This window comes from Takifugu flavidus, chromosome 8 (assembly GCF_003711565.1).
Source record: "Takifugu flavidus isolate HTHZ2018 chromosome 8, ASM371156v2, whole genome shotgun sequence".
In the NCBI taxonomy this organism is placed as follows: Eukaryota; Metazoa; Chordata; class Actinopteri; order Tetraodontiformes; family Tetraodontidae; genus Takifugu; species Takifugu flavidus.
Genome location: NC_079527.1, coordinates 12,395,870 through 12,422,251, shown reverse-complemented (window position 1 = coordinate 12,422,251; position 26,382 = coordinate 12,395,870). Strand labels below are relative to the sequence as shown.

General features: G+C 52.0%; 2 protein-coding genes across 3 annotated transcripts in view; both read right to left on the bottom strand.

Annotated features, from left to right (window-relative positions):
* Nucleotides 1–70: 70 nt before the first annotated feature.
* rbm38 (RNA binding motif protein 38) lies at nt 71–9,920 on the bottom strand. Its single transcript, XM_057041487.1, has 4 exons — nt 9,529–9,920; nt 8,646–8,769; nt 7,224–7,278; nt 71–1,177 (listed from the first exon to the last, which is right to left on the bottom strand). The coding sequence occupies exons 1-4, from the start codon at nt 9,748–9,750 to the stop codon at nt 838–840; spliced, it is 741 nt and encodes a 246-aa protein (XP_056897467.1). The 5' UTR covers nt 9,751–9,920; the 3' UTR covers nt 71–837.
* Nucleotides 9,921–10,430: 510 nt separating this feature from the next.
* LOC130530381 (nuclear receptor coactivator 3-like) overlaps nt 10,431–26,382 on the bottom strand; it is a 32,817-nt gene continuing 16,865 nt past the window's right edge. The window contains exons 3-24 of one of the 2 annotated variants that reach the window (XM_057041471.1): nt 23,097–23,204; nt 22,716–22,876; nt 21,068–21,168; nt 20,813–20,987; nt 18,733–18,909; nt 18,570–18,656; nt 18,342–18,482; nt 17,906–18,053; nt 17,387–17,639; nt 17,140–17,350; nt 15,934–17,036; nt 15,723–15,855; nt 15,276–15,434; nt 15,021–15,197; nt 14,746–14,851; nt 14,499–14,670; nt 13,899–14,225; nt 13,624–13,719; nt 13,036–13,270; nt 12,718–12,895; nt 12,469–12,640; nt 10,431–12,328 (exon numbers count right to left, since the gene is read on the bottom strand). In XM_057041471.1, the coding sequence (XP_056897451.1) occupies nt 12,317–12,328; nt 12,469–12,640; nt 12,718–12,895; nt 13,036–13,270; nt 13,624–13,719; nt 13,899–14,225; nt 14,499–14,670; nt 14,746–14,851; nt 15,021–15,197; nt 15,276–15,434; nt 15,723–15,855; nt 15,934–17,036; nt 17,140–17,350; nt 17,387–17,639; nt 17,906–18,053; nt 18,342–18,482; nt 18,570–18,656; nt 18,733–18,909; nt 20,813–20,987; nt 21,068–21,168; nt 22,716–22,876; nt 23,097–23,185 (4,413 nt within the window). In that variant the 5' untranslated portion in view covers nt 23,186–23,204 and the 3' untranslated portion in view covers nt 10,431–12,316. Of the gene's footprint in view, nt 12,329–12,468; nt 12,641–12,717; nt 12,896–13,035; nt 13,271–13,623; nt 13,720–13,898; nt 14,226–14,498; nt 14,671–14,745; nt 14,852–15,020; nt 15,198–15,275; nt 15,435–15,722; nt 15,856–15,933; nt 17,037–17,139; nt 17,640–17,905; nt 18,054–18,341; nt 18,483–18,569; nt 18,657–18,732; nt 18,910–20,812; nt 20,988–21,067; nt 21,169–22,715; nt 22,877–23,096; nt 23,205–26,382 lie in introns of both variants that reach the window. The other variant, XM_057041470.1, reaches the window with a different exon arrangement.

The window sequence follows — 26,382 nt, the reverse complement described above, 5'->3', positions numbered from 1 at the left end:
ATGAGTAGCTGTGCAGGAAAATGGCACCTTTTGCCTCCCCAGAGAGTGTAAACCCCCCAGCTGAGACGTGTTTTGGAAGCATTTGTTTATTTTTATTTGCATATGTGTTCTTCCAACGTTGTGCATGGATGGTCTCTGAACGTGAGAGCGCCGCCACTGCGTCCTGCCCCCTGATCCAGTTCACAGTTCATCACAAAAACCAGGAAACTGACAACAAATACGCTCACACGTGTACTGTGACATCATCCATGTATAAATACAGCCAGACACATGATCTGTCAGGAGGAATCTGTCATTTAGGCCTCATAAAAAACAGAAAAAGTGACATAAAAAAGAATCCATTTTTTTCTGCCATCCCTCGAGTTCTGCTGCCATATTCTCCGGATCTGTGGTGACTCCAGCCGCCGGCAGCAAAACGCAGGGGCCAGATGAAGCCGCAATCAAGATGGCCGACAAGAACTGACCCGGGATCAGAGAGACCTGGGTAACCTGGGAGAGAGAAGCTAACCCGTCCATCCTCCGAGCCGCCGCCGCCGCTCATCCGCCGCTCATCCGCCGCCTGTCCGACCCTCACGGGTCTGCAGCGCCGCCGCTCACGTGTAGGAGAGCGACGTCCCGACTCCTTACGGAAACATTCAGAACATTTTCTGACCACATTTTCATTATCTGCTCAACAATTAATTAAAGAAGGATGAGTGTGTCCTCTGAAAGCCCTTTGATCGCATCAGACTCCCGATGTCTCATCCTGATGATGTCACAGCTCGATGTCGGAGGTCAGGACGTTTGTTTGTTTGTTTGTTTTCCCCCCATCAGCAGTTCCAGCAGAGCCAGGACCCGTCACTGCATGCGGTCGGCCTGGTGCAGAGGGTAGTGGAGGAAGGCCTGCGGGCCGCCACTCACGGCCGTGGCCAGAGGCGGATGGATGGCGGCCGTGGGGGCGGGGGACGCCGCCAGGGCGGGGGCGCTGGGGGAGAAGCTGTAGCTGAGGTAGCCCCCGGCGAGCGTCGGTGACTGGACGTAAGGGTACTGCTCCAGGCCCGTTGTGGTGAAGTGGCCGTAGGCGGAGCCGTGGTCCAGGTAAGGGGAGGCGAGCGCCGCCACGGTGGGGCTGAGCTGGGACTGCAGCACCAGGCTGGGCTGGAGGAAGGTCTGAGGGTAGACGTACTGCTGGGCCAGGCTGGGCAGAGAACCAACAACAGGCACGTTAAACACGCAACACACCTTTAGGAGTCAAGACGTCCGCGCCCCATCGTTGGGACGATCCAGGAAGCAGCGCTGCTTCTGTGTTTAGGCGTCAATATTATGAGTCTATTTAGCCGCACAGCCGTTAACAGACGGGGACGCCCGTCCCAGGGTCCAAACACACAGGGTCGGATAACAGACGGATATTTTTAGGACTCTGAAGGACTCTGGAGACATTTTGTGAGGCATTTCTCATCATTGACATTCACTTTTTTTTATTTTATTCTATTCTGGATATTTAATTCATGAAAACTCAGAGGAAATACAAAAAAACACAGTCGGCTGTTCTGTGTTGACGCAAACATATTATAAAAGGACAAACCAGGGACAAAACAGAGACAAACCAGGGACAAAACAGGGACAAAACAGAGACAAAACAGAGACAAAACAGGGACAAACCAGGGACAAAACAGGGACAAAACAGGGACAAAACAGGGACAAAACAGGGACAAAACAGAGACAAAACAGGGACAAAACAGGGACAAGTCATAGTCCCTGTTAGTCTTACATCTTTGTTGAGGTGTCACACACACACACACACACACACACACACACACACAACACACACACACACACACACACACACACACACACACACACACACCACCCATCACAACAGATGCAGCATATGAGAGCGTTGACAGTGGGAGTGGGGGCCATGAGGACAGGACAGGGGCTCCTCTGTCCTCCGTCATGTCTCCGTCTCGGACCGCCTACTGAACCAGAACTCCCTCGGGTCCATCTGGCACCGGCAGCAGCTGATCGCATCACATGTTGCTGCGGCTAAACGTGGCGGCGTTCAACGCTCCTGCGACCGCCGCCTACACCCCAAATCCTTAAGGGACCGCGCCTAAGCAGGGGACGGGTCGCCTGTTGCTGCGGCAACGGCAGCTGCTTGCTTACCCCCAAACAGTTTACACCCAGACTGCTGTATACACAACACACACACACCACACACACACACACACACACACCACCCATCACAACAGATGCAGCATATGAGAGCGTTGATAGTGGAAGTGGGGGCCATGAGGACAGGACAGGGGCTCCTCTGCCCTCCGTCATGTCTCCGTCTCGGACCGCCTACTGAACCAGAACTCCCTCGGGTCCATCTGGCACCGGCAGCAGCTGATCGCATCACATGTTGCTGCGGCTAAACGTGGCGGCGTTCAACGCTCCTAAGCAGGGGACGGGTCGCCTGTTGCTGCGGCAACGGCAGCTGCTTGCTTACCCCCAAACAGTTTACACCCAGACTGCTATATACACAACACACACACACACACACACACACACACACACACACACACACACACACACACACACACACACACACACACAATCTTACTTCTTTTTGCAAGAACTTTAATTGGCCTCATACACTCCCCTGACCCTGATCCTGATCCTGATCCTGATCCTGATCCTGGTCCTGATCCTGATCTCGATCCTGACCCGGACCCTGATCCTGATCTCGATCCTGACCCGGACCCTGATCCCGATCCCGACCCGGACCCTAAACCCAATTCCAACCTAAAAACCTATATAGTCTTTATAGTTGGGAGAATGTCCTCACTTTGCCAGTTAAACGCTTTTTCTGTCCCTTTCTATGTTGCTTGTACAGTTTTACGTCCCTCGCTGAGCGACTGCAACAAAGCGACCTTTCTGTGTCGCAACTGCACCCTGAAGTGGGATTTCGGTAGCGCCCCCGATGTTTTACGGCCAACAGCAGCCGTGCTTTGTAAACAGGGGAACGAGCGGGCGATAACCATCATTTACTGTTCCTTCCTGGCGTGTCGGGGATAATCTGCTCACTTCATCACCGCGCTGTGTCAAACTTTATGGTCATCGCTAGCTACTAACTGCTCGCTCAGCGCTTTTAGGAAGACATCGCGGCGTCCTCGCCGCCTCCCGGAGCATCGGGCTGCTGTCATGAGGACTTAAAAACGTTGTGTTACATTTACGACCCTGAGGAAACCCAACGGTTCAATGTCGCAGGTGGTTTTAGACATTAGCAACAGCGAGCGGCAGTCCGGCGCCCATGGAGGGGGACCCGTCAATATTACATAGATATCTTAAAGCTGAGGTTATTGTGTGTGACATGAAAACATTCTTATGTGTGTTTTATCTGGGTTCTGACACCATTGCCAAAAATCTTAAACCCTGGACCTTGAAGGGGCTCCAACAACCTTGGAGAAAGCAGACATGAAGGAGCCTGACAGACAAAATTCAGGGAGAAAAGCAAAAGAATCCTGTTGTTAATCACGAGCATGAGTTCTGATGCCTCCTTCTTCACGTCCCACAGCAGGTAGCAGAGCTTTTAAATAATTTTAAATAATAACCAACGTGCTCAATGGTTTCTCTAACTTTAAGAGCATTTTTGCTTTGATGTTTAAAAACATTCTGCCCAAGAAATTCCCTTTTTGCAGAGAAAAGCTGAGCATTCATGGGCGGAATCGTAGAAACGAGGCAGAAACCTTCCTCCGTGCCTGCTTATGTCGGCCATGACGCGCGTGAAATCATCTCACAAACTCGATGCAGCAAAGCCGAAGGACTGATTCTCCTTGGATTGGGGGGGGGGGGGGCAAAGCACTGGCATCAAAAGGGAGAAAACCCGAAGAACAAAGACGGCTCGCATCACATCAAAGTGCGGCTGAAGCTCGCACGGCCGCGACCCTTCCGCAGCCCATTTCCCCTCCGCCAGTGTCTCCCAGAGCAGAAGTGCAGTGTCATTCCCACGGCCGCCCGGACTGACGGATCTAATGTGACAGCTGCACCGTATGAGAGCGGACCGTGGCCCCCCGCTCCCGGTGATTGGCACCGCGGCCGCGCTACACGTTAGCACGTTAGCACACTTGAAGAAACTGTGCAAATCTGAAAGAAACAATTCGGCCCATGAGTGAAGTTAAATAGTAGTGTGTGTGTGTGTGTGTGTGTGTGTGTGTGTGTTGTGTGTGTGTGTGTGTGTGTGTGTGTGTGTGTGTGTGTGTGTGTGTGCAAGACTAATTGGCACAGCTGCATGAGTGTATCCTCACTAACCGACCCACGAGAGCAGAATAACCTCCCCTCTCTGCATTCCCTCCCTGACAGCCAGCTTCCTCTCGACTCCCCCTCACTGTCCTCGCTCGGCACAGGGGGGGGGGGGGGAGCGGAGGGGGGGGGGGGGCGTGGGGGGGGGGATTAAAGAGATACTGATGGAGTGGGAAAAAGAGAATCTGCAGCTTTTTTTAAGGTTGTGAGTGGGAGTGAGTGAAGGAGGAAGAGAGGCTGAGAGGTGAAGGATCAGCCATCATATCCCTCCAGCCTCAGGCCAGCCGCGCTCTAATGGTTCGGATGGGCGATGTGAGGCGGGTGATTCAGACGAAGACACACACACACACACACACACACACACACACACCACACACACACACACACACGCACAAAGCTTGAGGGAGGGTGAGAGACGGAAAGGCCAACATCAGCGCTGGACAGTCAGCTCTAATGTCAGCCAACAGGAAAGACGTCTATATTAATATGTTAATACAGGCAGAGCAGAGCATTGTGGGTAAAAAAAAATAGGCGTCTGGCGACACGACACCACGAGCACACGAGGAAAATTTACATCTCACTTGTTGCGCAGTGGTGAAAGCGGCCCGCCGGCTCGGGGGGGGACTTAAGCACGCGTTTCTGTGAACAACGCGGCAATTGAACAGAAATCATTTTTCTGATTTCAGCAGATAAAAGCGTCTCTGCTAATTGGGTCCCCAGGTGAGAGGAACTGGCACCACCGGAGCCCCCCGCTGGGGGGAGGAGATAGAAGAAGAAGCGTCAAGAGTCGTCTGTGGATCAACAGCGCCGCAGCACAGCGCGCCACAGGTGCATCACCTCCCCCTCTCCTCTCCACTGTAGCAACAGGAAGTGCCCTTCACCACACTTCCTCCCGCCTCCGCCTTCGTTGTCTCAGGAAGATAAACAGAAAAACCTCCTTTGAAGCAGAATTTTCTAAAAATTATTTTGCCAAACTGTGACAGCGACCGTCGGACGGCCTCGGGCGGCAGACGCCCTCCCCCGAATGACGCTCCGCCTCCTCTTCCTCCTCTTCCTCCTCTTCCTCTGTACCTTACAGCAACATTTGGCATCAGCCTGTCCTCTGTGCTCCTAAAACTTAAAGCGAGCGCGTTTGTCTCTGTTATTTGTGGTGGACGTCTGCCAGACAGAAGCCACGTCTACCCCCCCCCCAACCCCCGGCAGCGCCACGCTGCCAAAAAAAACCAGGAGAAACCCGTCCGCCCTACTTTGAGTCACAATCCATGTAAGTGTCATAAAACAGAAATGTAGAAGAACAATAATGCCAACAGACGGCTACGTTAGCTTAGCATGAAACCCAGCCTGTAAGGGTTGAAGAATATGAACCTTTATCATAAACGCAGGTTTCTCATTTCCTCTTTCCAGCCTTACGGAATCAAACCTGGAATCCCTGCGCTGCCATTTTGTGCTAACGGTGTAGCGTACTGAGCTACATGTTCACAGCGGCTATCATCGTATTAGCGCGTTAAGAAAAGTAAACTTGGAGCAGGAGACTTCTAACTTTTTTTGGTGCTGTTATTTAACTGCTCGTCAATGATCTTGCTAACGATGCAAACGAGCTTCTGTTCCATCCAACTGCGGGCGCACAAAGCGTGTTCTGTCTGTGGTTAGCGCTCAGACAGGTGGACTCTTCCTGTCTACATTGGTGGGAGGGGCTTATTTCCACAAGCTATACAACAGAATGTTTGCAGGTTCAGATATGACGTGATTTCTAAGGCATTTTGCGACACACTTACAAAACTCAGCCTCAAATGTGATTATTCAGCCATGAGCCATGAAAAGAATCTGATCTCTCGGAGTTTCGCCAGTAAAAAGAGTTCACAGCAACGCAAACCTTTGTATTGACGTGTGAAAGAATTATGCCACCATGGTGACGACGCTGTTGTTTCATCCATCCATCGAGCTGCTGATTGTTTTTCATGCTCCTTTGTGGCTTTTCCTCTGCTTGTCTCAGTCTATAGGGCATCAAAGCAGCATCAAAGCAGCATCAAAGCAGCATCAAAGCAGCCATTCTTCCTGGAAGAAGAACCTAGCTTAAGCATCCGTCTTCACTGTGGGAGGCGTTCAATCAAGCCATCGTCGCTCGTTCACAGACTCATCTGGGTCAGCCTCAGTTCCCTCATCACTCATTCTGTAATTGAGGACTGCAATATTAATAGCACTCAGCGCGGCGAGCTGCGGTTTTTAATGGACTCGTCCGTCGCCGCAGGATCAGAACTCCATCGCACAGAAAGTTGGTGCGAGAAAAAGAGGGGGGGGGGGTTCAAAGCCATCTCTGCGCGAGGCTAAACGCAGGCGGCTCAGAACCTCCGGGTCACAGGTGCAGCCTTTCCCAGACGTCTGTGATCCTCCACTGTGAGCACAGGTGACTTCAACATTACAGATTATGGGACAGCAGCGAGTGCTACGCCTGTGTAACGTTGTTGGCAGGCTAGCAGGCTAACTGAGTCACGTGACTGTTTCCTCTTGTCCCGATCTGCATGTTTCACTATAATTACAGTGACGAATCTTTAAATTGCAGCTTTGGCGACGGAGAATAGGAGCGATAATAATGGTTGCCATGGTTTCCATGAGCAGCTGACACGGACCAGCCTATCGCAGGAATCTAAAGTAAATAGGTAGCGCATGCCTCGGCGCAAAGCAACAGAGGAGGGGTGGAGTCGGCGGCGGCTAATGTATCCGCAGCGAGGAAAGAGGCGGCCAAACAGCTTCGCCGCTTCGGTGGAGTCACATGTCTGTGAAATCCACGTCTGAGCTTCCCTCGTGTTTAATCGACGAGAAAGAGAGAAAAACAGAACAGCAGCGGAAAGATATCAAAGGCAACGTGTGCTGTAGAGGAGGAGGAGGAGGAGGAGGAGGAGGAGAGCTGCAGGTGAGAGGAAGATAAAAATAGAGGTATTGATTCTTTTGGGTCTTACCCGTACTGCCTCTGAGCCCAAACGGGATGAACCTGTTGAACTCCGACAGAGAGACCTGCAGTCACAGGGAGAGAGAGAGGGAACCGTATGTCTCTGTATCTGCATATAGGCCGTCCTTTATTGGCAGAAATAATGTAAACACAGTGAATAAATCCCATAATATGCTAACCTTTTAACTTTAGCTTTATCCTGAACAGGGTAAAACCCCTCCGGCACAAGTCTCGCTACCAAATATTTAATGTTTGTTCATGTTTTACAGCTACTTTACCTGAGTCAGATTACGACATTTCTGACGTATAAAAAAACGCTATAGCCTGGAATGCTAGTAGTTAGCTCAGATATTGGCTGTACAATAAATATGCTCTTGTTTTGACTTGATTAGCTCAGACGGTCGCATGTATACGGGCGTATCAGAGACTCCCTGTTATTCCCTCGGTGCACACACACACACACACACACACACACACACACACACACACACACACACGAATACTGTGATGCTCAGTCGTGCACAAACAACGCGACCTCGGAGCCTCTAGAGTTCACCGAGTCAGCATCAGGATGAGTAAGAGGGGAGGAACCAATCCTCCTCCACCCACCCACTCCTCTTCCCCTCCCTCTCCTCCTCGCCTCTCCAGGCGTGCGCTCCTCCGCCAGGACAGCGAGGAGTTGGGGATTTCTCCCTCCCTCCCTCCCTCCCTCGCTCCTCCTTTCCTCCCCTCTCCTTTTCTGTTTCGCACAATAACAAAACACCGAGCGCTGCCATCTCACATCAGCTGCTTGTGCAACCGCCTGAAACACACACACACACACACACACACACACACACACACACACAATCAGCCGTTTCTCAGCTACACCTCCGCTCGGCAGCGCTCCAGACTTCAGAAGCCGCCGCCGAGGCCTAGATGATGGTGCGATAAGGATGGGGGGTGACGGCGGTTAGCGCGCTACAACCCGAGGCCCGCCCCCGTAAAAGGGCAGCAGAAGAAGAAGTGAAAGCGCGCTGAGGGATGAACAAAGACCCCGATGCCAGTTGGTGGTTTTGCCCGTCCTTTCCTGTAACGCTGATCCGGAGCAGAAGTGACGTTAACATCGGACGGATGCGTCAAAACTGACAAAACGTCGCCTTTGATGCGGCGGGCAGAGATCTCCGGGCGAGGCTCGGGGATCCGAACCAGCAACAGAAAGGTTGTTGCGCAATGCGACCTCTCGCCGTGACGTAATCAAGCGCTATTGTTGCCATATTCTGGAATACTTCCTGAAAATGGCTTCCCTTTGCCACAACTTCCAGACTAATGCCTCTTTTTACTTCCTGTATAGTTATAAAAGTGTGTACGAGTTGTCCGTCATGACCTTTGACCTCTTTTCACGTAAGTACATCAGCGGTAGACGACCCCGAGGCTGCGGCCCCACACTCACCCGCCTGCGAGCTGCGAGGCTTCGCGCCCAAATACGCCAGGTTCACGTTGGCCTTCCTGCCGTCGATGATGGGGTTGGCGTCCTTGCACGCCCGCTCCGCCGCTCCCCTGTCCACCATGGTCACCTGTCGATACAACGGTGGCTGCTCACAAATACAGTTTCAGAAGAACCCCCCCCCCCCCCCCCGTGACTGGAGGACTGGAGATAATCTGACATGCTTCACATCAACCCGAAACACAAATCCATCTCTTCCTCTTATCTTTTGTCTGTCTGTCTGTCTGTCTGTCTGTCTCTCTCTCTCTCACACACACACACACACACACACACACACACACACACACCTCTATGAAGGAGGTGGAGAGGGGAGGGAGAGGGAGGAAGTCGAACTAAAACTGCTGTAGCCTTATCTTGCACTGCCAACTGACATGTCACACCTCTGTGACCAAGCATTATACACACACACACACACACACTCTCTCTCTCTCTCTCTCTCTTCAGCTGTGTACAGAGCTCTCTCTCTCCATTTTTCCTTATATGTTGGCCCCGAACTTTGTCCATTTTGTCCCCATCTCAGGACGCTGTTTAAGATTAATTTGGGGATTAAATGAGGAGATGAGGCTCGTGTGGAGGAGTGTGGGCGGAGCGTGTGCACACAGAGCTGCTCTGCGTCTGTTTGGTCTCTACTTTGAGGCACTTTAGATAATTGATGACACACTGATCTGCTGTTCGCGCTCCGGGCATGTGACCGACTGGCACACCGACACAGCAGCGTGGTGCGGGGACAAAGTGCGTGTGTGCGCTATAACGCAAATGACGGGTCACGAAGTTGCGTAAAACTCCCCTGACCACGACACCAGAAAAGATGGGTTTCGCTTTTACTCACGAAGCCGTATCCTCTGGATTTGCCCGTCTGCTTGTCGGTGATGACCACCGCCTCGTCGATGTCCCCGAAACTCTCGAAATATTTCCGGAGAGATGCGTCGTTGGTGTGGTACGGCAGCCCCCCGACGAAGATCTTGGTGTAAGTGGTGTCCTTCTCCATGGTGGGGTGCATTATTTCTAACGGAACCCCGACCAGCTGACCTCGAAACAGCGGCGAACTCATGCGAGTGAGATTGAAACAAAAGCAAAAGGGAAGACGGGAAGTTTGTCCTCCTAAAATGAAAGACAGCGCGCGTCCATGTCCGAACACGCAGCCTCCAGCGGCGTCACATGCGGATCTGTGGAGGAAGAGTCTTCCTGACAGGTGTCTGGAAACCTCAAGTCTCCTGTCTCGAAACAAAAAATAAAAATCGAGTCCCCCCCAAGTGGGCGTGTCTTGCCGCTCGTCTGCACCAATCAGCGGACGGTGCGTCTTTCCCGTCGGCGGGGCCACGCCCCCTAAAGGGCTCCGGACCAGTTAATCATGAGCTAAAATCTCACAATTCAGCCTCCCTCATTGGTGGAGAAGGCTTCACGGAAATAAATGAGTTATTTACTTAAGGGGGAGGAATTAAGAGAAAATAAAAGTGAAAACTGCCCCTTCAGCTAAAGGTTAGCTGGGACTGAAGAAATGGAGAATCACGAGAAGAGTTTCAGCGACATGACGAGCCAAAGAAGTGACGGAGGGAAATTCCAGCGGACAATCCCACCAATTTACAGCAACATATAGAGAGAAACATGCTGGAAAATTATAAACGACTTCAGGTTTTATGCAATTTAATACGAACCTTAATACGTTATTAGTACAAATTATGGCAAATTGTTTAAATCGAATTGAATGAACTGCAAAGAGACAACAGAGACTTTGTAATGTTTAAATATAAATTTGTATTTACATCAATATTAACATCAAGAAACATGATAAACAAAAAAAAAATCTGATGTTTTTGTACATCCTGTAATAAAGTTTCCCAGGTGTGTTTTCTCTCACCTTCACTGCGTTTTTATTTCATTTAAAACAAAAAAGACAATTTTGATTGAATTAAATAGCTGTAGATTAAATTTTTATACTCTTGAGGAAAAAAAGGAGTTAATATTCGGAGACATAATAACAACGATCATGGAAAAATCCTGGAAAAATCGACATTCTCCTCCGAAATAACCGTTTGCAGCACCACAATTCAACTGGCCAGAAATCCTACAGAAACGGAGAAAAACAAACGGACACAAACAAACAGGAACCACGTCAGCAGAACCAGACCCGCGTCTACTCTTTGCCATCAACGCATTTTAAACCGACTCGGCTCGTCTCTGAGTGACGCCAGGAGCCGCCGCCGGAGTGACGAAACAAAAATCTTTGGATTGAGCGCGTTCCAAGGTTGATCCCTCCACAGGAGCTTCGGGGGAGACGAAGGCAGAGCGAAACGGGCCGAGGGTCTGAACCACGCACAGACAGGGAACACAGCAGGACCGCTTCAGGAAGTCAGCAGAAACAACATAACCTCAGGAGTGGAACCCAAGAGTCACACGTGGAAGCATGAAGTTCGCTTCTCCGAACACAATCATGTGTCAAACTGGTTTAATAGGCATATTTTACGCTTCTGTTAGAAGAAAATAACAATAATTTATTCTGAAACAAGCACACACTAGCACCTCTTCAGCTAAGACTTCATCCTCAGGAAACCGGGAGAAGCGACAGTATGAAAGGAAATCTACACGTACTGCTTACAAAAAAAGGAGGCTTCTTCCTTCCCCGACACAGCTTAAAGTATCTGAAAATAAAAGCCGACCTATGACAGATTAAGAAAATTACACTTTTAAATATCAAGCCTTACAATCTGTGCAAAAAACAGTATGTAACCTACAAAAGCATATAGATATTTATATATAGTACATCTGAAGCTTATTTACAATTCATATTCACAGACCAGAGGAGGAAAAAAAAGCCCCGAAAGAGACATCACGTCTAATACTGCAGTGCCGTCGCTTTGTTCTCAGAGGAAAACCAGGAGGAAGGATTATTGCTAGAAATCTGCAGGCTAAATTCTGAGGGCGAGAGATCAGCTTCACCTCTAACAGATCGGCGAGAGGGATCCGGATCCCGTCCCTGGAATGATCTGGAGTCTTTGTGGACAGAAGACGTCTGGAAGTTTAGCTAAAAAGGACTAAAATCTGTGCTTTCTACTGGTTCACGCTTTGGAACAAAGGCGTCAGAGGTTCTCTTCTCGATTCGAGGAGAAGCGGGCGTGGAAACGAAAACGTAAATGCTGCTGCTATTCATTAGCTCCTCGGGGGAAAGGCCTCCGTGTCGCCACAGTCCTCTCCGCGTTGGCCTTTTCTTTAAAGTGCAATCAGCCAACGAGGATTTCCGCCGCACTTCCGCCCAGCGGCGTTCCCGGGAGGACGAGACCGCGAGCTGTGGCGTCACAACATTCAACATCTGAGCGGTGCGGCTGGGCGGCGGGAACGGTCGCTCAGGTTGATCAACAAGAGAGTTCAGAGGTGAGAACAATCCCACGGGTCAGCGTTTGATTAAGGAATCCTTCGCGTGGTCGTTTTCGCAGGTGAAAGCGTTTCCTCCAAGCCGCCGTTGCCCACTTCCAAGAGGAAGATCGCGCCCCCTTCTGGTGGGAATGCAGCACTACACAAGCAAACACCCCCCACACACACTCACACACCGGTGGTCCTCCCGCTCCGAGGCTGAAGCCGCGTCCCGTCTTTGTCTGAGATCACACCGGGACTCCTGGTGCTCAGCAATATTTCTACATGTCAGTGAAAGAAAAGCGAGAGTCAAACCTCCAGCCAAAACATCTGATCCTTTTGACCTTTTATGTCCTTTATTGACCCTGAAGACCCCTAAGTTGTTGGGAAAACATCTAGGAATTAAAACGGTGTTACAAACCTGATCCGGCCCCATAGGCATGCGTCCCATCGCCATTGGGTTCATCCCCATTTGCCCTCCCATCTGACCCATGTGACCCCCCCCTCCATTGGCTGGCATGCCCCCGTTCATCATCATGCCTCCGTACTGGCCTGGATTTCCCTGCTGGCCAAACTGCTGCTGAGCATATGAGCTGGTGAAGGACAGAGACAGGAAGATGAGTTTAAAGCCCACCAGGAAGTCCTAGGAAGGTCGTTTCTGATGTGGTACCTGTTGCGCGCCATTCCGCCCTGTCCCCAGCCTTTCATATCCGTGCCCTGGTACATGGGGCCGCCCTGCGGGTGCTGTTGCATCATGGGATTTTGAGGTCCCATGCGACCGGGCATCATGGCGTTGGGAGGACTGCCACCTGAGGGGCCAAAAGAAGGGTCTCCCTGCTGACCCATCCCTGAGGAGAGGAAGACGTGTTTGAGAAACATTAAAAAATGTGTTCTTCCTTCCGACGCCTGGCAGGTGAACCCTGCAGTACACAAAGCCACCAACAGGGAGCAGCAACAGCCTTCCAGGCACCTGACTCCACGGACTCACCGTAGTTTCCGCCGTAGCCAAACTGCTGGGGGCCCGGCTGGCCCATGCTGGGCCCTCCCATGGGGTTATCCATCCCACCGGGAGCGGTGACGTTTGGAGGCGGACTGAATCCTCCTGCAGCTGCTCCGGCCTGCTGCTGCTGCTGCATCAGCATCATCATCCGCTGCCTCCTCATCTGCATGGTGACCATCTCCCTGCTGCGCTGCGCCATCATTTGAGCGTTGAGGAAGCCCGGCTGCAGGTTTGCATGAACAGAGGGTGAAAAACATGGAAAAACAACATAAAATTTGGAAAAACACACCCATAACAGAGGAGTGAGGATTTCTCAAAAGGGCACACGGTCTGAGATTAAAACCAGCTGCATAATCAGCATTCTCGTTAACATGTTTTTAATTTTTAAACCTTCTAAAAGAAGCAGCTATGCAGCACAGCGCCCCCTATCGGACACATTACCACAGCAACGCAAAGGCTGTTCTTTGCAATAAAAATAATAATAAAATAACATCAGAGTCCAGTTTAAAATAAAGCCAAGCTATTCTGACATATCAACAACTCAATCCTCATAACAAAGGCTGGGATTTAGGGTACCTGGCCACCCATGCCAGGCTGCATGCCGGGTCTCATGCCGGGGTTGCCCATGTTCTCCATCTTCATGGCCATGCCCTGCCGTGTCTGGTTCATGAACTGACAATGAGAAGAAACATTAAACACGAGGACGAAGGAGCAAATGTAAATGTAAATTAGGCCTTTTTACCAGCAGCTGGATTTTATGCCCAATTTCAGAATGAGATTCCCATTTATGGATATTTTTAAGAGCAGATTAACATGTAATCCTCTCAGAATGATGGTTAGAACCAAGGTACCTGTTGTCCCTGCAGCCTCTGCTGTAGCTGGAGCCTCATGGGTTTGTTGGCGGTCATCATCCGGGGTCTCATCATGTTAGCCCGCGGGTGCCCCATTCCACCCATTGCACCCATTCCAGGGTAGTTTCCACCTTGACCCATCTGAGAGAGCATGGGCCCAAACCCCCCCTGAGGGGCCTGCCCCTGCATGGGGTTCCCTCCGTAGCCAGGCTGCATGGGCATGGCAGGGGGTCCCGGATAGCCTTGACCATAGATAGGCTTCTGATCCAGCACCATGGCCGGGTCCTGGCCCGGGAACGACTCTATCGGCGGCTCCGCTCCTTGAGTCTGGAGTGGAGAGGACAAGAGGATGTCAAACTTCTCAGTCTTATTGATTTATTCCAGCTGGGTGCTTCTATAATTGTCTTTTTGAAAATGAAACAGATGGGTCCTCTGGGCTCAACTACCTCCCCTCTGGTAAAGAACACCATGAGTCACGGGTGAAACATCTAACGGCAGATTGATCGCTCCTCCTTTTACTTCACTACTCAAAGGAGCATTTCTGATCATCCATCTTTTTTTTTTCTTTTTTTCTCTAAAAAGTCATTACTTATGACCCACCTGGCTGACTAAGTCCGGGATGCCCAGGGCTCGGTCTATCTCCTCCAGAGCGATGCCGTCCGTGTTGTTGAGCAGCGAGTCCAGCTGATCCAGCAGCGCCCGCTCGTCACTCTGACCCTCGCTGGTGGTGGGAGGAACCAGGAGGTCGTCCAAGGTGTTGCCGAACTGACGCCTGCCACACACAGTCACGTTCACCTGTGTGTTAAGGTCAGCAGAAACAGCAGATGACGGGGAAGTAGGGACTCACCTGTTACCCTCCATGCCCATCATGGGGTCGGACCAGGACGGGGACTGACTGGGCTGCCCCTGCTGGTTGAAAGGGCTCATTCCCATCCCCATGTCAGCAGAGCCTCCTAAACCCCAGAGACGATTCATTTAACACACAGTGTACAATACATGAGGGGTGTAATACACACACACACACACACACACACACACACACACACACACACACACGTATGAAACATGTCAGGTCTGGGTCTGTTTCTCCAATGAGCTGTGGCTGCAGCATGGAACTGGTACCTGGTACGCTGTTGGAGCGGCCGACCATCGGCCCGGACATCATGGCTTTGCTGTTGGTGTACTCCAAACCTGGGCGCATCATGGATCCCACGGGGCTGGCACTGGAGCGGGGCATTCCCCAGTCCCCGGAACCCCCCATCGGAGATCTCTGGGGAACCATGCCTCTCCCCATCGGGCCTGATGGGACGCAAAACAGCAGGGATGTGAAGGGGACAGGAAGTGTGCAGGAAATACTGAAGTCACTTCGACACACACCCATGTTTCCAGGGTAACCATCCGGACTGCCCATCATGTTCTCCTGTTTGATGAGCATGGGGCGTCTACCCGCTCCTCCAGGCCCACCTGGAGGCTTACCATCCATCGACATGGACCTCTGGAAGGGTCCCTGAGGCCCTGGACCGATTCCCGGACTCCCTGGACGAAGAATTAAATAAAAGTGGTCAGACATAAGTTGAATTAAATTCCTGATCTTAGCACCCTTTGATGCTTTTTATAGAAATGAATGTTATTCATGTGTATTGTCGACATATTCTGATATTAACATTAATACATTAACAATAAATGCTTTGAAAAATGACCTCAGAAACCTCAGCAGTGTCCCAGTTTGTTGGCATTTACGGCCAATAGAACCACGTGTGATGCTATAATATCTGCCCTGAAGGCATGTCACTTCTTATTGCCGTTCGTCCTTGAACCTCTTACCTCGTAGATTGTCGTCAAGGCAACCCTGGGGTTTGTTTCCTGCGTCGTTGGCCCCTCCACCTCCAGTCTGATCCGGGAAAAGGTCAGAGCCCGAACCACTCAATACTCCCAGGATGGACTCCAGGTTGTGCAACTGCATCATAAAAATGTTTATTACATGTTTTCCTTCCTTTAGTTTGGCTACAATAAGAATCATTGGCAAACGTCTTACATCATCAGGTGGTTCTGATTTGATCTTGCTCTCAGGATGGTCTGGGACAGAGCTGGGTCCAGATCCGGGGCCGGCCCTCACAGGTCCGCCAACAGCCCCCGGAGCCACCTTCCCATCCAGCTCCTCCATTTTGGGTTTGACGTCTGCGGGCTCTTTGGAGTCGTCCTTGTTGAGGAGGTAATGGAGGAGGGCGTGCGTCTTTTCCTTCTTGGGGCTGTGCTGCTCCTGCTTCGTTTCTGTCATGCCTGGCCCGGCCCCTCCCCCCGTACCCGCCGCCCCACCCTCGCCGCCCTCCTGACTCCCCAGTGTTACTTTTCCCGTCGCCTCGGCAGTTATTTTGGCGACCTCGTCTGGGGTGTTGCCGTTTTGGAGAAGCTTGTGGAGGATCTTGTGCTTTTCCTGCAGCGAGCCCGTGTAGTGGGCAGACGACAGCGACGCCACGGCTGATGCTTGACCTTGATTAACAATAGCGGAAGAAGAAGACACTCCCGTAGATGAAGGACTAGTCATGCCCCCCGTGGGGTCCTTACTGTCTGAGGATGCAGGAGTGTTGCTGCTGGTGGGAGGGGGTTGCAAGGGGGGCGCTGTCGGTCCGCTGCCACCTATTCCCAGCTCCTCGGTCGGGGAAGTCAGTAACTGCAGCAGCTTCTTGTGCCCCTTACTGTCCGGTACCCTCCTCTGGGGTTCAGAGCTTGCCAGACCCGCCTCGCTGCTTCCCTCCCCAGACTCTTTCGGAGCAGCAGTCGCCTGGCTGTCCGGTCGGTCTCCAGAACTCTCAGCCTGTGGATGCTGAAGATGGTGGTGGTGGTGTACGGGGTGGTGGTGGTCGCCCGGACCTGGACCTAAGCCTCCAGCAGGACTTTTGGAACCGTCCGGGCCCCCCTTGGCTGTCTGAGTCAGCTGAGATGAGGAGGAGGAAGAATGGATGCTGGGAGAACTGTCCGGTTTGAGGACCGGGGAGGGGGACGTTAGGGTGGAGGGGAGGGAGCTCCCAACTCCTTCACTGATTGCTTGTAGGGCATTTAAGGAGCTGCTGGAGAAGGTGGTGCCGCTCCCCCCACTGCCTAAACCACTGCCTATGCCACTCATAGGAGAGTGTAAACCTGCAAAATCAAATTTATATTAATACATTCAAAATAAATGAAAACAAGTAATAAGTCAGCGCCCTCTAGTGGCAGAGTGCAGTAGCGGAAATGACGAACTCACCACCTGGCGAGAACTGGTTGGCGCCCATTTTTGGACTCCCGCGGTTGCGGGGCGACATCAGCAGTCCCTGCTGGGGGCCGCTCATCCTAGGGCTTCCCGACGGGCTGTTCATGCCGCTCAGCCCAAAGCCTCCGCTGCTTTGAAAGGGGGGCTGCTGCGGGTGCTGCTGCATGGCTTGGCCCGGGTGGTTCATGGGGCCCATTTGATTCATGTGCCCCACCTGATTCATGGGCCCCATTTGATTCATCTGCATCATGCGGTTGCCTCCACCACCGCTTCCTCCTCCCCCGTACATCGAGCCCCCTCCCATTGGACCCATGTGGCCCATGTGGCCTTGCTCGCTCATGCCAAAGCCCCTGCTCATGCCTCCCATGCCCCCCATCCCTCCACCGGGGTTCATGCTCATCTGGGGGTTCATCTGGGGGCCACCCATGCCCTGCTGTCTCATCGTGTTGGGCATCATGTTCCCACTCTGAGCCGAGCGGTAGCCGTTTGGTTCCCTGTGAGCAGAAGAAGAGCGGAAAAAAAATCCTCCTGATTAAACCGCACTTGAACTTTAACAAAAGGTAAAAAAGCAACAAAAACACAGATTCTTGTGTGGAGGCATCTCACTTCTCTGATGCCGGGATATAAAAGACACTTCAGCTCCTACTTCATCGACTGAATACTTGCCTCGCACTCAAGTGCTTTTAGTCAATTCAGTGAAAAATGATACATATTTGCAGCGACTGAATGGAGCTTTATGTGAGCATTTTCAGCTCCTGACCTCTGGAGCAGGTGAGTGGAGATGAATCCTTGCGGCTCGTTGCTCATGGGGTGACGGTAGAGTTTGCTCTTGGTCTGAGCTGTTACCGGCGTTCCGTCAGACATGGAGAAGCGGTACAAGGGCGTCTCGGCATGACCCTGCAGGAAGGCTGCGTGGAGACGGACAAGCGGAAAAATTAGCATCGCTGGCTTCCTGAAAGCAAAGTTGCATTTTCAGGAGCTCTCAGAAGTGCAGGAGTGTGAGTTAGTTATTTTCCAACAAATTGTGCAGGGGAATTTTCACAATGCTTCCAGGAATTTCAAGGGAAATTTCCAGAAAAGCAAGCGGAAACTCTGCTAACACCGACACACAGAAACTCCCGGTGTGCTTTGCCATCGAGGTGTGTGTGTGTTGGTGCATATATGTCTGCATGTATGCGTTTCCAGTGTGGACTTGCCCTCGTGATAGTGGCGCTTGTGTGACCACGGCTGCCCATCGCTGTGCTGGAGGAACATCTGGATGCAGCGCCTCAATAAATCCTCCCAGCCAGGACGCATGGACGCACGCACGGAGTTCTGGTCGATCTGAATCAGTTTACCTGCGAGCAGATGCATGGACACAAACACCTTTAAGGCTAAAGAACTGAAGCTTGAACGAGGCTGTTGTGGTGAACGCAGATCCTCACCAGAGAGCTCGTGTCGTGTACTGAAACTCTCCGTCCTCTCCATGGCGGTGACCCGGCGGGCCACACAGATCATGCATGACTGAAGGTCTGAGGTGAAAAGCAAATTCTTTTTAAAAATGATCTCAAACGGAACTGAACTGGGACCAGGAATGTCTTCGCGTACCTTCCCCCTCTTCGATCATGGCCTTGGGCTGGGTGAGAGCAAAGCACTGCATGGTCTCGTAGCGCGGCCCCCCCGGCCCCTCCTCCATGGAGCCGTGGCCAAACTTGACCAGCATCCGGCACGTGAAGGTGTGACTCTTCTGTCGGGCCGTTTCTCCTCCCCAAGAAACTCCATTTACTGAGGAGGACAACAGATCAGGGAGTCAGCGTGACACCGGAGGGGGCCACACGTTCGCCCGGACAGATTTCCTGTGGCTGAGTGGTGGCAGTTCACACAGACGCGACCAAACAAAGACAAAACTACAGCGCCCAGACAGCCGTGCATTTTGGCTCTCAGATCGGGAGGCAGGAGTCCTTCCTGCAGCGTGGACCTCTGGGTAAATGGAGCATGGGATTAATGTAGCCAAGGTGTCGATTTTCAATATCTCTCTCTCAGTGTGCTCTGCAGCGGGCAGGGGCCAGGGACACGCAGCCATCTATCCTCATTTAGGCCCTGACTGCTCATCACAGCAAACGCGCTCATTTAGACCGGGGGGGAAGGGGTCACCTTCAGAGGGGAGCGGCGGGAGGGAGGGGAGGCAAACTTCAGGGAGACTGTCCTCCAAGATTTGTCTGAAGTCTTATCGGGGAGCCTTGAGTTGGCTGGAGGATTTTGTGGAGCAGGTGGAGGGAGGATGTAGGAAGAAAACAGGGCGGTGATGATAGTGAAAGGTGATTTAACGAGGCCTTGGGCTCCAGTCGGACTGATAAAGGAAAACATACCGCCGCTTCCACATCTTGAAAACTTTGCCAAACAGCAAAGAATTCATTAATCATCCTGAAAAGCAGCAAACCACGATGCCCCCCCCCCTCCCCCACCAGACCCAGCGAAGGGGCAGACAAAGAAGCCCAAACTCACTAAGTTTAGGGGAATTTCATGTGTGTGTAGCTTTAGTGTTCATCCTGCAAGAATGTGCAGCGAGAGCAAATTTCATTCAGAGGCTGAAAAGCGTGGGGGGGGGGGTTAGAGCGGCCGAGCGAGACAGGGCGAGGGGTGAGAGAGCGGCGAGGTGAGGTCTGAGAAACACGCGGCCGCGATATTCATCGAAGCGGGCAGTCATACTGCGTATGAACGGATCCGGGGACAGAGCTGATAGAGTCAGATTTTAGAGGATGAATTAAATGGAGGAACGAGGCAGCAGGACGAGGGGGGACAGGAAGGAGCGAGCGGCGTGTTAATGGCGGGCCGGTGACGGGTTAAAGCAGCCGCCGCTTGAGGAAAATACCGCTGACCTCAACACGTAGCAGGTGCACACGCATTCCTAATGAATCGGCTTCATAAGAAAACCTCCGTGCACGCCCTGGGACCTTCAGAAAACCTAAAACCAACACCATTTCCAGTTTTCAGCGAAGCCGAGACGCAGGTGTGCACATGCAAACGAGGTGAATTCAGCAGCAGGAAGCGCAGAGGCGCATTATTTAGCAGCGCGGCGTTTCCAGATGGCTGCCAGGGGATGTGAATCCAGCTCGGGCCTGTTTTACACTGTCTGGACCGCCGGGTTTGACTGACAGCTGCGCTACGCTCCACCTGCTTAGCATTGAGCGAGTGGCTGCTCCTGCACGTGTGTGCGAGCGTGCACGCGCACGTGGAGGGGCTTCCCATGAGCTCCTCTTTACAGCAACAGTTGAAAATCAAAGACCATGAAAAGCGATCATATATGATTATCTTGGGAACGGAACGTAAACACGTTTAATTGAGTCCCCTTGTTTTTTTTATTATCATTTTATTCATTTTCTGGAACGAGTATTGCAAATTTAGCGCGCTGTGTTTGTTTTAATAATGGATTTAAATGTTGCGTTTTGATCGAGAATTTAAAAGGAAACTCAGAAACTGACTTTTGATTAAACGTCGTTATATTTTTATGCTTCCAAAGAAGAAAGAAATGTAACAAACAATGACTTTAGTTGGATTACAATGATTTAAAACATTTATATGGGTGTATTTTAGCAGCTTTCAATATCAAACTAGTTAGTAGTAACTATTTAATCAGTATATGATAGAGCGCTGTAAAACTGTGTGTGTGCATGTGTGTGTTCCTCACAGTTGGTCTTGGGCAGGTTCTTGTGCAGCTCCTCCCTGTCGTCCTCGTGCAGGATGTTGTACACGCTGGTGTTGATCAGCTCCTCCTGTTTGTACTGCAGGTACTGCGTCACATTGTCAGACACGAACACGATGCTTCCCTCTCGGTTCACCACGAACAGAAAGCCGTCCAGAGCCTGAGAGCGCAGCGGCAACAAGTCACCACCGGTGATCCAACCCCCACCTCCATGTTGTTTTCACTGCCCCGGGGGCTTACCTGCAGAAGGAGGGGCCCCAGGTGGTCCTTGTCGATGACGCCCTGGCCCGTCGAGGACACGTCCGACTTCTGGACGTCATCGTCGCTGGACGAGGCTTTTCCTGCGGTGAAGAAAAGGGAGCGTGAACAAAATGTTTGATCAAGATGAACTCAATCCCTGCTGTATGATAACGAGAAAATAAATGAGCCGAAAGGATGAAAAAATAACAAACACCTCAATGCAATGAGGAAAAGGTCGTTCGCTGCGCACCAGGCGCCAGCAGGGGGCAGTGTTTCGCAATCACTTTTTTAAAATTACAGGTGAAGAGAGAGACAGTGAGAGGCACATCTCTCTGAGGAGCCCATCAGGAGAAGTGGAGGGCTGGGTGCATGTGGAGCAGGTAGCTCATGCTCATGCTTTATATTCAGTGTGGGAGAGAGAGAGAGACAGAGAAAGAGAGAGAGAGAGAGAGAGAACCATGAAGAGCTCTGGGAAGCTGTAATGGTTCTGAGCCGAGAAACCTGAATTAATGAAGGACTCGGAGAGGGGAAGATATACATGTGAGGAGGGGTCTGGTGGTAACGGAAAGTGGCTGGAGTTCGTTATAACGCGGTTTGCTCGGAGGTGGTGAGGAGCCGCTCGGCTACAGGAATCATTCTATCTGATTAGCTCCTGGGGGGGCAGATACCCACACAAAAGAAGAAAAAATAGAAAGCCACTGCTTCCCAGAGCCGTTGTGAGAGCAAGAGAGAGACATAGACTGCACTACATCACTCAATATCTAAATGCTGCAAGCAAGTCTGAAGGTGCAGAAAGTCTTTGTTCTGCAGCGCTGATGGGAGGGAGAGAAAATAAGGAGTGAAGAAGAAGCAGAAAGAGGTGAGATCAGAGCGCCAGAGGGGAGAAATTAAACAGCCTGATGGAGAAAAGAGCAAAAATAATGGAAAGAGCAGCTGAAAGTGGCGAGAGGAGGAACAGGTAGCGAGCAAGGGACGAGTCAAAACGCCTGTGTCATTTCTGTCTTCACTTCCTGTAACTATGGCAACCTGTCAGCAGCCAGTCAGGACCAGCTGTAGCCTCTTCCCCTTCCTGTCGAGGTGGCAGCCGCTGACTGAGCCCAAGCGGAGAGACGAGAGCAAAATCCAGCCCAGAAATTCACCCGTTTGGAGCTGAAATGCGCAGGGAGTTTAAATATACCCACTCCACACTGACCTTGCATCTGCAAGAGTCTCAGCCTGCAGCTATTTAGAGGAGAAATGGCGCTGCGGCGCAATAAAAACACCAGCGCCACAATAGCAGCTGTAACCGAACTGATAATTTGGCAGCTCAGAAGATTGGATGGGCATGTGATTACCTGCTAGCATCCAATTAAACGGACCTTGGCGAGGGCGACACACAGCTGTGCATGGCAGTGACACGCATGCGCGCGCCCATGCGTGGCACACACACACACACACACACACACACACACAAATGAGGGGCTCACAGAGCACATTGCCAATGTTTCCTCCCAAACATAAACAGTTGAGGCTGTGAAATCTGTGGAAGATGAATGACTGATTCGTCCTTGCACCTGGGATCCGAGGTGTGTGTGTGTGTGTGTGTGTGTGTGTGTGTGTTCCTGATGTTCCAACTGTCAACATATCCCCGACACGCGTGCCCACTCACCCTGCTCTTTGATCTGGCGGATCTGACGCACGGTCTCGCGGAGGATGGCGCATTTGTCCGGTTTGACGTTGAAGCTGTCGATGTCGCTGAGGTTGGCGGAGATCAACTCTGCCAGCTCCTCGATGTACTTGCTCTCCTGCTCACGGCGCTTCCTCTCGCATCTGAGGAAAGGTAACAACAAGTTACAAACAACAACAAGCTGGAGCTTTACGCCCTCTGTCAGGCGGCCATTAGCTGCCAACCACACTGAAGGGCTGCATTGCCCGGTTTATTTCACTGAGGACTTTCCTGCATCATATTTCAGCAGAGCCAGGCGGCCCAGGCTGGAGAACCTACTGACCCAGTGGCCCACTTCTCCCGGGGCGAATGGGCGGTACTCACCCCAGACCAGGCGTGTCACAGGTGGATAGCTTGCGTTTCCGGTTTTCCGAGCTCAGAGGCTCCATGGAGTTCTCCCCCAGTCCGCTCATGGTGAACACATATCAGCACCTGCGACGAGCGAGCGGAGTTGGCGTCAGCGTTCGGTAACGTCAGTGTTAGCGTTCCGGTTGCTTTTAAACGGGGAGGAAAACAACAGACAACCACCACTGACGGTAAAGAATTCAACGCAGAAACAAGACAAAGGACAACTCACAGCCCGGCAAAATATGTTTATATCATGCAAATTCTATTCTCCAGGCAGATAGTGACAAACACATCTGCATCCTGCTCCTCAGCTGTTAGTGCTTGTGCACATGGGAGTTCATCAGCACACACACACACACACACACACAAACACACACACACACACACACACAGGATTAGCAATGTCTCTGATGATGAACCACTATGCACAACTAACCCCATTAGACAGCCGTCTGTCTCCCATAATGCATCAGCTTCACCAGGAAGTGAGCTGATCAGGGAAGGAGGTGAGGGGGGAGGAGGAGGAGAAGGCAGAAGATAAGGAGGAGGAGGAGGAGAGAGAAAAATAAAGGAGGGAGGGGGAAGCCAGCGCAGTGAGACGAGCTCCGATTGGACACTGCCTTTGCCACAGTGACAGCAGCCGACACTGGGGAAAGGTGGGGGGGGGATCGAGAGGAGGAGAGGGAACAGAGGATGGAGGGAAGTAATTGAAGAAGGGAGGAGAGAGAGAGAAAGAGAGGGAGGGAGGGAGAGAGGGAGAGAACAAATGTAGCGGAAGAGTGAGGATGAGGAGGACGGGGGGGAATCAGAGCAAAGAGAGGCGGCGACGGCGGCGGCGAAGACGGACATGAGAGAATAAAAGGTGAGAGGGGAGGAATTAGAGGAGGAGATGTAATATTGAGAATTTCTGCCCCCCCACACAAAAACCCACATGTGGGGAGGATGGAGTGGGCTTCTGTGGCCCTCTTAACCTTCACAGCCGGAGCAGCCTTTTCCTTCCCTTGATTACATGGTTATCCTGGTTATCCTCGGACCAGAGCGCCGCCTCGCCTGCATCGCAAATGGGGCTAATGGCGACGTGCCCACGGTGTGTGTGTGTGTGTGTGTGTGGGTGGGTGGGGGGGGGTCTGTTATTTAACCACCGTGCACGATCATCTTCCCAGGCTCCTCCTCGTGGGACAAGAGCAATTAGCAAATACGTCTGTGGTTCTGATCTGAGACCTGAAACGTCATGAGGAGACATTAAACTAGATCAGGTTCTCGTAGCTCCGCCCCTTTCGTGACCCTTGCCTTGTGCTGGGGCTCTACCTCTGTGTCAGGGTTTGGTCTCTGGATCATAAACCGAATGAACACACGTCGCTGCTTTCGTGTGCACGACGGGGAACGCTCATAACCAGCTCTGAAAACAAGAACTCCCCACTCTCGGTCTTCAGCCCTTTGAGTTTCTTCAACATTTCTCTTTTAATCGCTCCCTCGAGGACCTCTTATCCGCCTGCCTGTCTGACTCTCGTCCTCTTTGTCCGCCTGCCTACCTGCCTTGCGCGCGTGCCTATCTGCCCGCCTCGCCTCAGCGTGGCGATGAGATCTACCGCGAGGGAGAAGAGGAGAGGGGGAGGCACAAAGTCGCTGGGTTTGGATCTCAAAAAGCCGAAGCAAAGCGCCGAAGTGTTGAGCGAAAATCCGCCTTTGCTCCTCTGCCAACCGGGCCCGCCCGCCCGCCCGCCAGCCTATTGATGGAGTTCTCAAAGGGGGAGTCGCTCTAATTGCAGAGTGAATGAGGAGTGAATGAGGTGGCCCCGGAGAACGCTTGATTAGGAGGCTGCTGAATGCCCCAGGGAAATGGGTCACCTCCAGTCTGGCGCTGGCCGCCCGCTTTTCCGGCGCGGGGAGAAAGTCAATTACACGCCACGGGCAGTGGGGCCTGGTGGCAGAGGCGACGGGGCTGCGGTGGGTATAATGCAGCACCGGGGGTGGGGGGGGGGGGGGGGGGGGGTGGAGGCAATGAGACGATCAGAGATGGAGGTGTGGAGGACGGAGAGGGTGGAGGCGAGGGTGCAACCCGCCGAGGGAGCGCTGCAGGTCTGGGCGGGACAAAAGCGAGCGCCTGGAACGAGGCGGAGACGTAACGGATCTCTCTTCATTTTCCCATTCCATTAAATTAATTAAATTTCATTAAAAATTAATAGATCCTTAATAGCAGAAAATGGGAAAAAAAGTCAGAGAGGAAATCTGGAGACAGGAGGACAGAATAAGCTAATTAATTCCAGATAATGAAAGATAAGTTATCTTTTTTATTAATACACAGGGGCTTCTCAGCTTAAGCCCACAACAAGACGACAATTTTGCTGAAGAGAAAAGGGGTTAAAAAGGCCTCCTGCAGCTCCTGGATCTGCTGCTCTGCAGCTGCGAGTTCATTTAGGTCTAAATGACGCAGCTGAAGAAGACTGGAGAGGCATTAACGGAGGCCAGGGGCAACAGTGGGCAGCTGCTCGTTGCCGCGGCTCCTCGGCACCAGCTTGTGGTTCTGATGCAGAGGCTCCCAGTCGACCTCTGTCTTTGCCTCGTCGGCTGACGTGTGTGGGCGCCGGTCAGGTGAGCGGCTCATCGGACCCGGTTCTCCACTCTGATCCCAACCTGACAGAGTCGCCTCTTTTACACGAACGCTTGACCTGTATTTTCCAGGTCACTGAAAGGGGCAGGGGTCAATGGGCTCCCCTGGGGTGGAGCTCAACTCTTTGGGGCTGTGACACCTGAGGAGCCTGCCAGTGACCCTGGAGCAGGAGGCCCAGCCAGAAGGATTCACCAGAAAAACAGACTGTAAGAATCAACGGAAGCTGTCGCATTTAGCAGTTAGCATTTGTTAGCTGTGCGGCCCTTTATTTCTTCTGGGGAAAAAAAGACGAAGCATAAAGTCCACACATCCGTTCATCTCTGGTCTGCAAAGGCTGCGCATGAGGCCGTGCATGAGGCCGTGCATGAGGCCGCGCATGAGGGACAGATAGGAGCAGGAACCGGCCGGGCCTGTTGTCACCTGCACACGGAGCTAAAAGATTAATGCCCTCTTGCAGCTTCTGTGGCATCTAGAGCACAAAGGATAATTTGATTTCTCCTCCTGCCTTCCTGCTGTCATCCCACTCTTCATTTTCTCATCACCTCTTTGTTTCCCCTCCTGTTGCCAGCTCCACCCCCCCCCCCCCCCCCCCCCACTACATTGAAAATAAACAAACAACAGCGCTATTCTCTCTTTCACCGTTCGGGATGT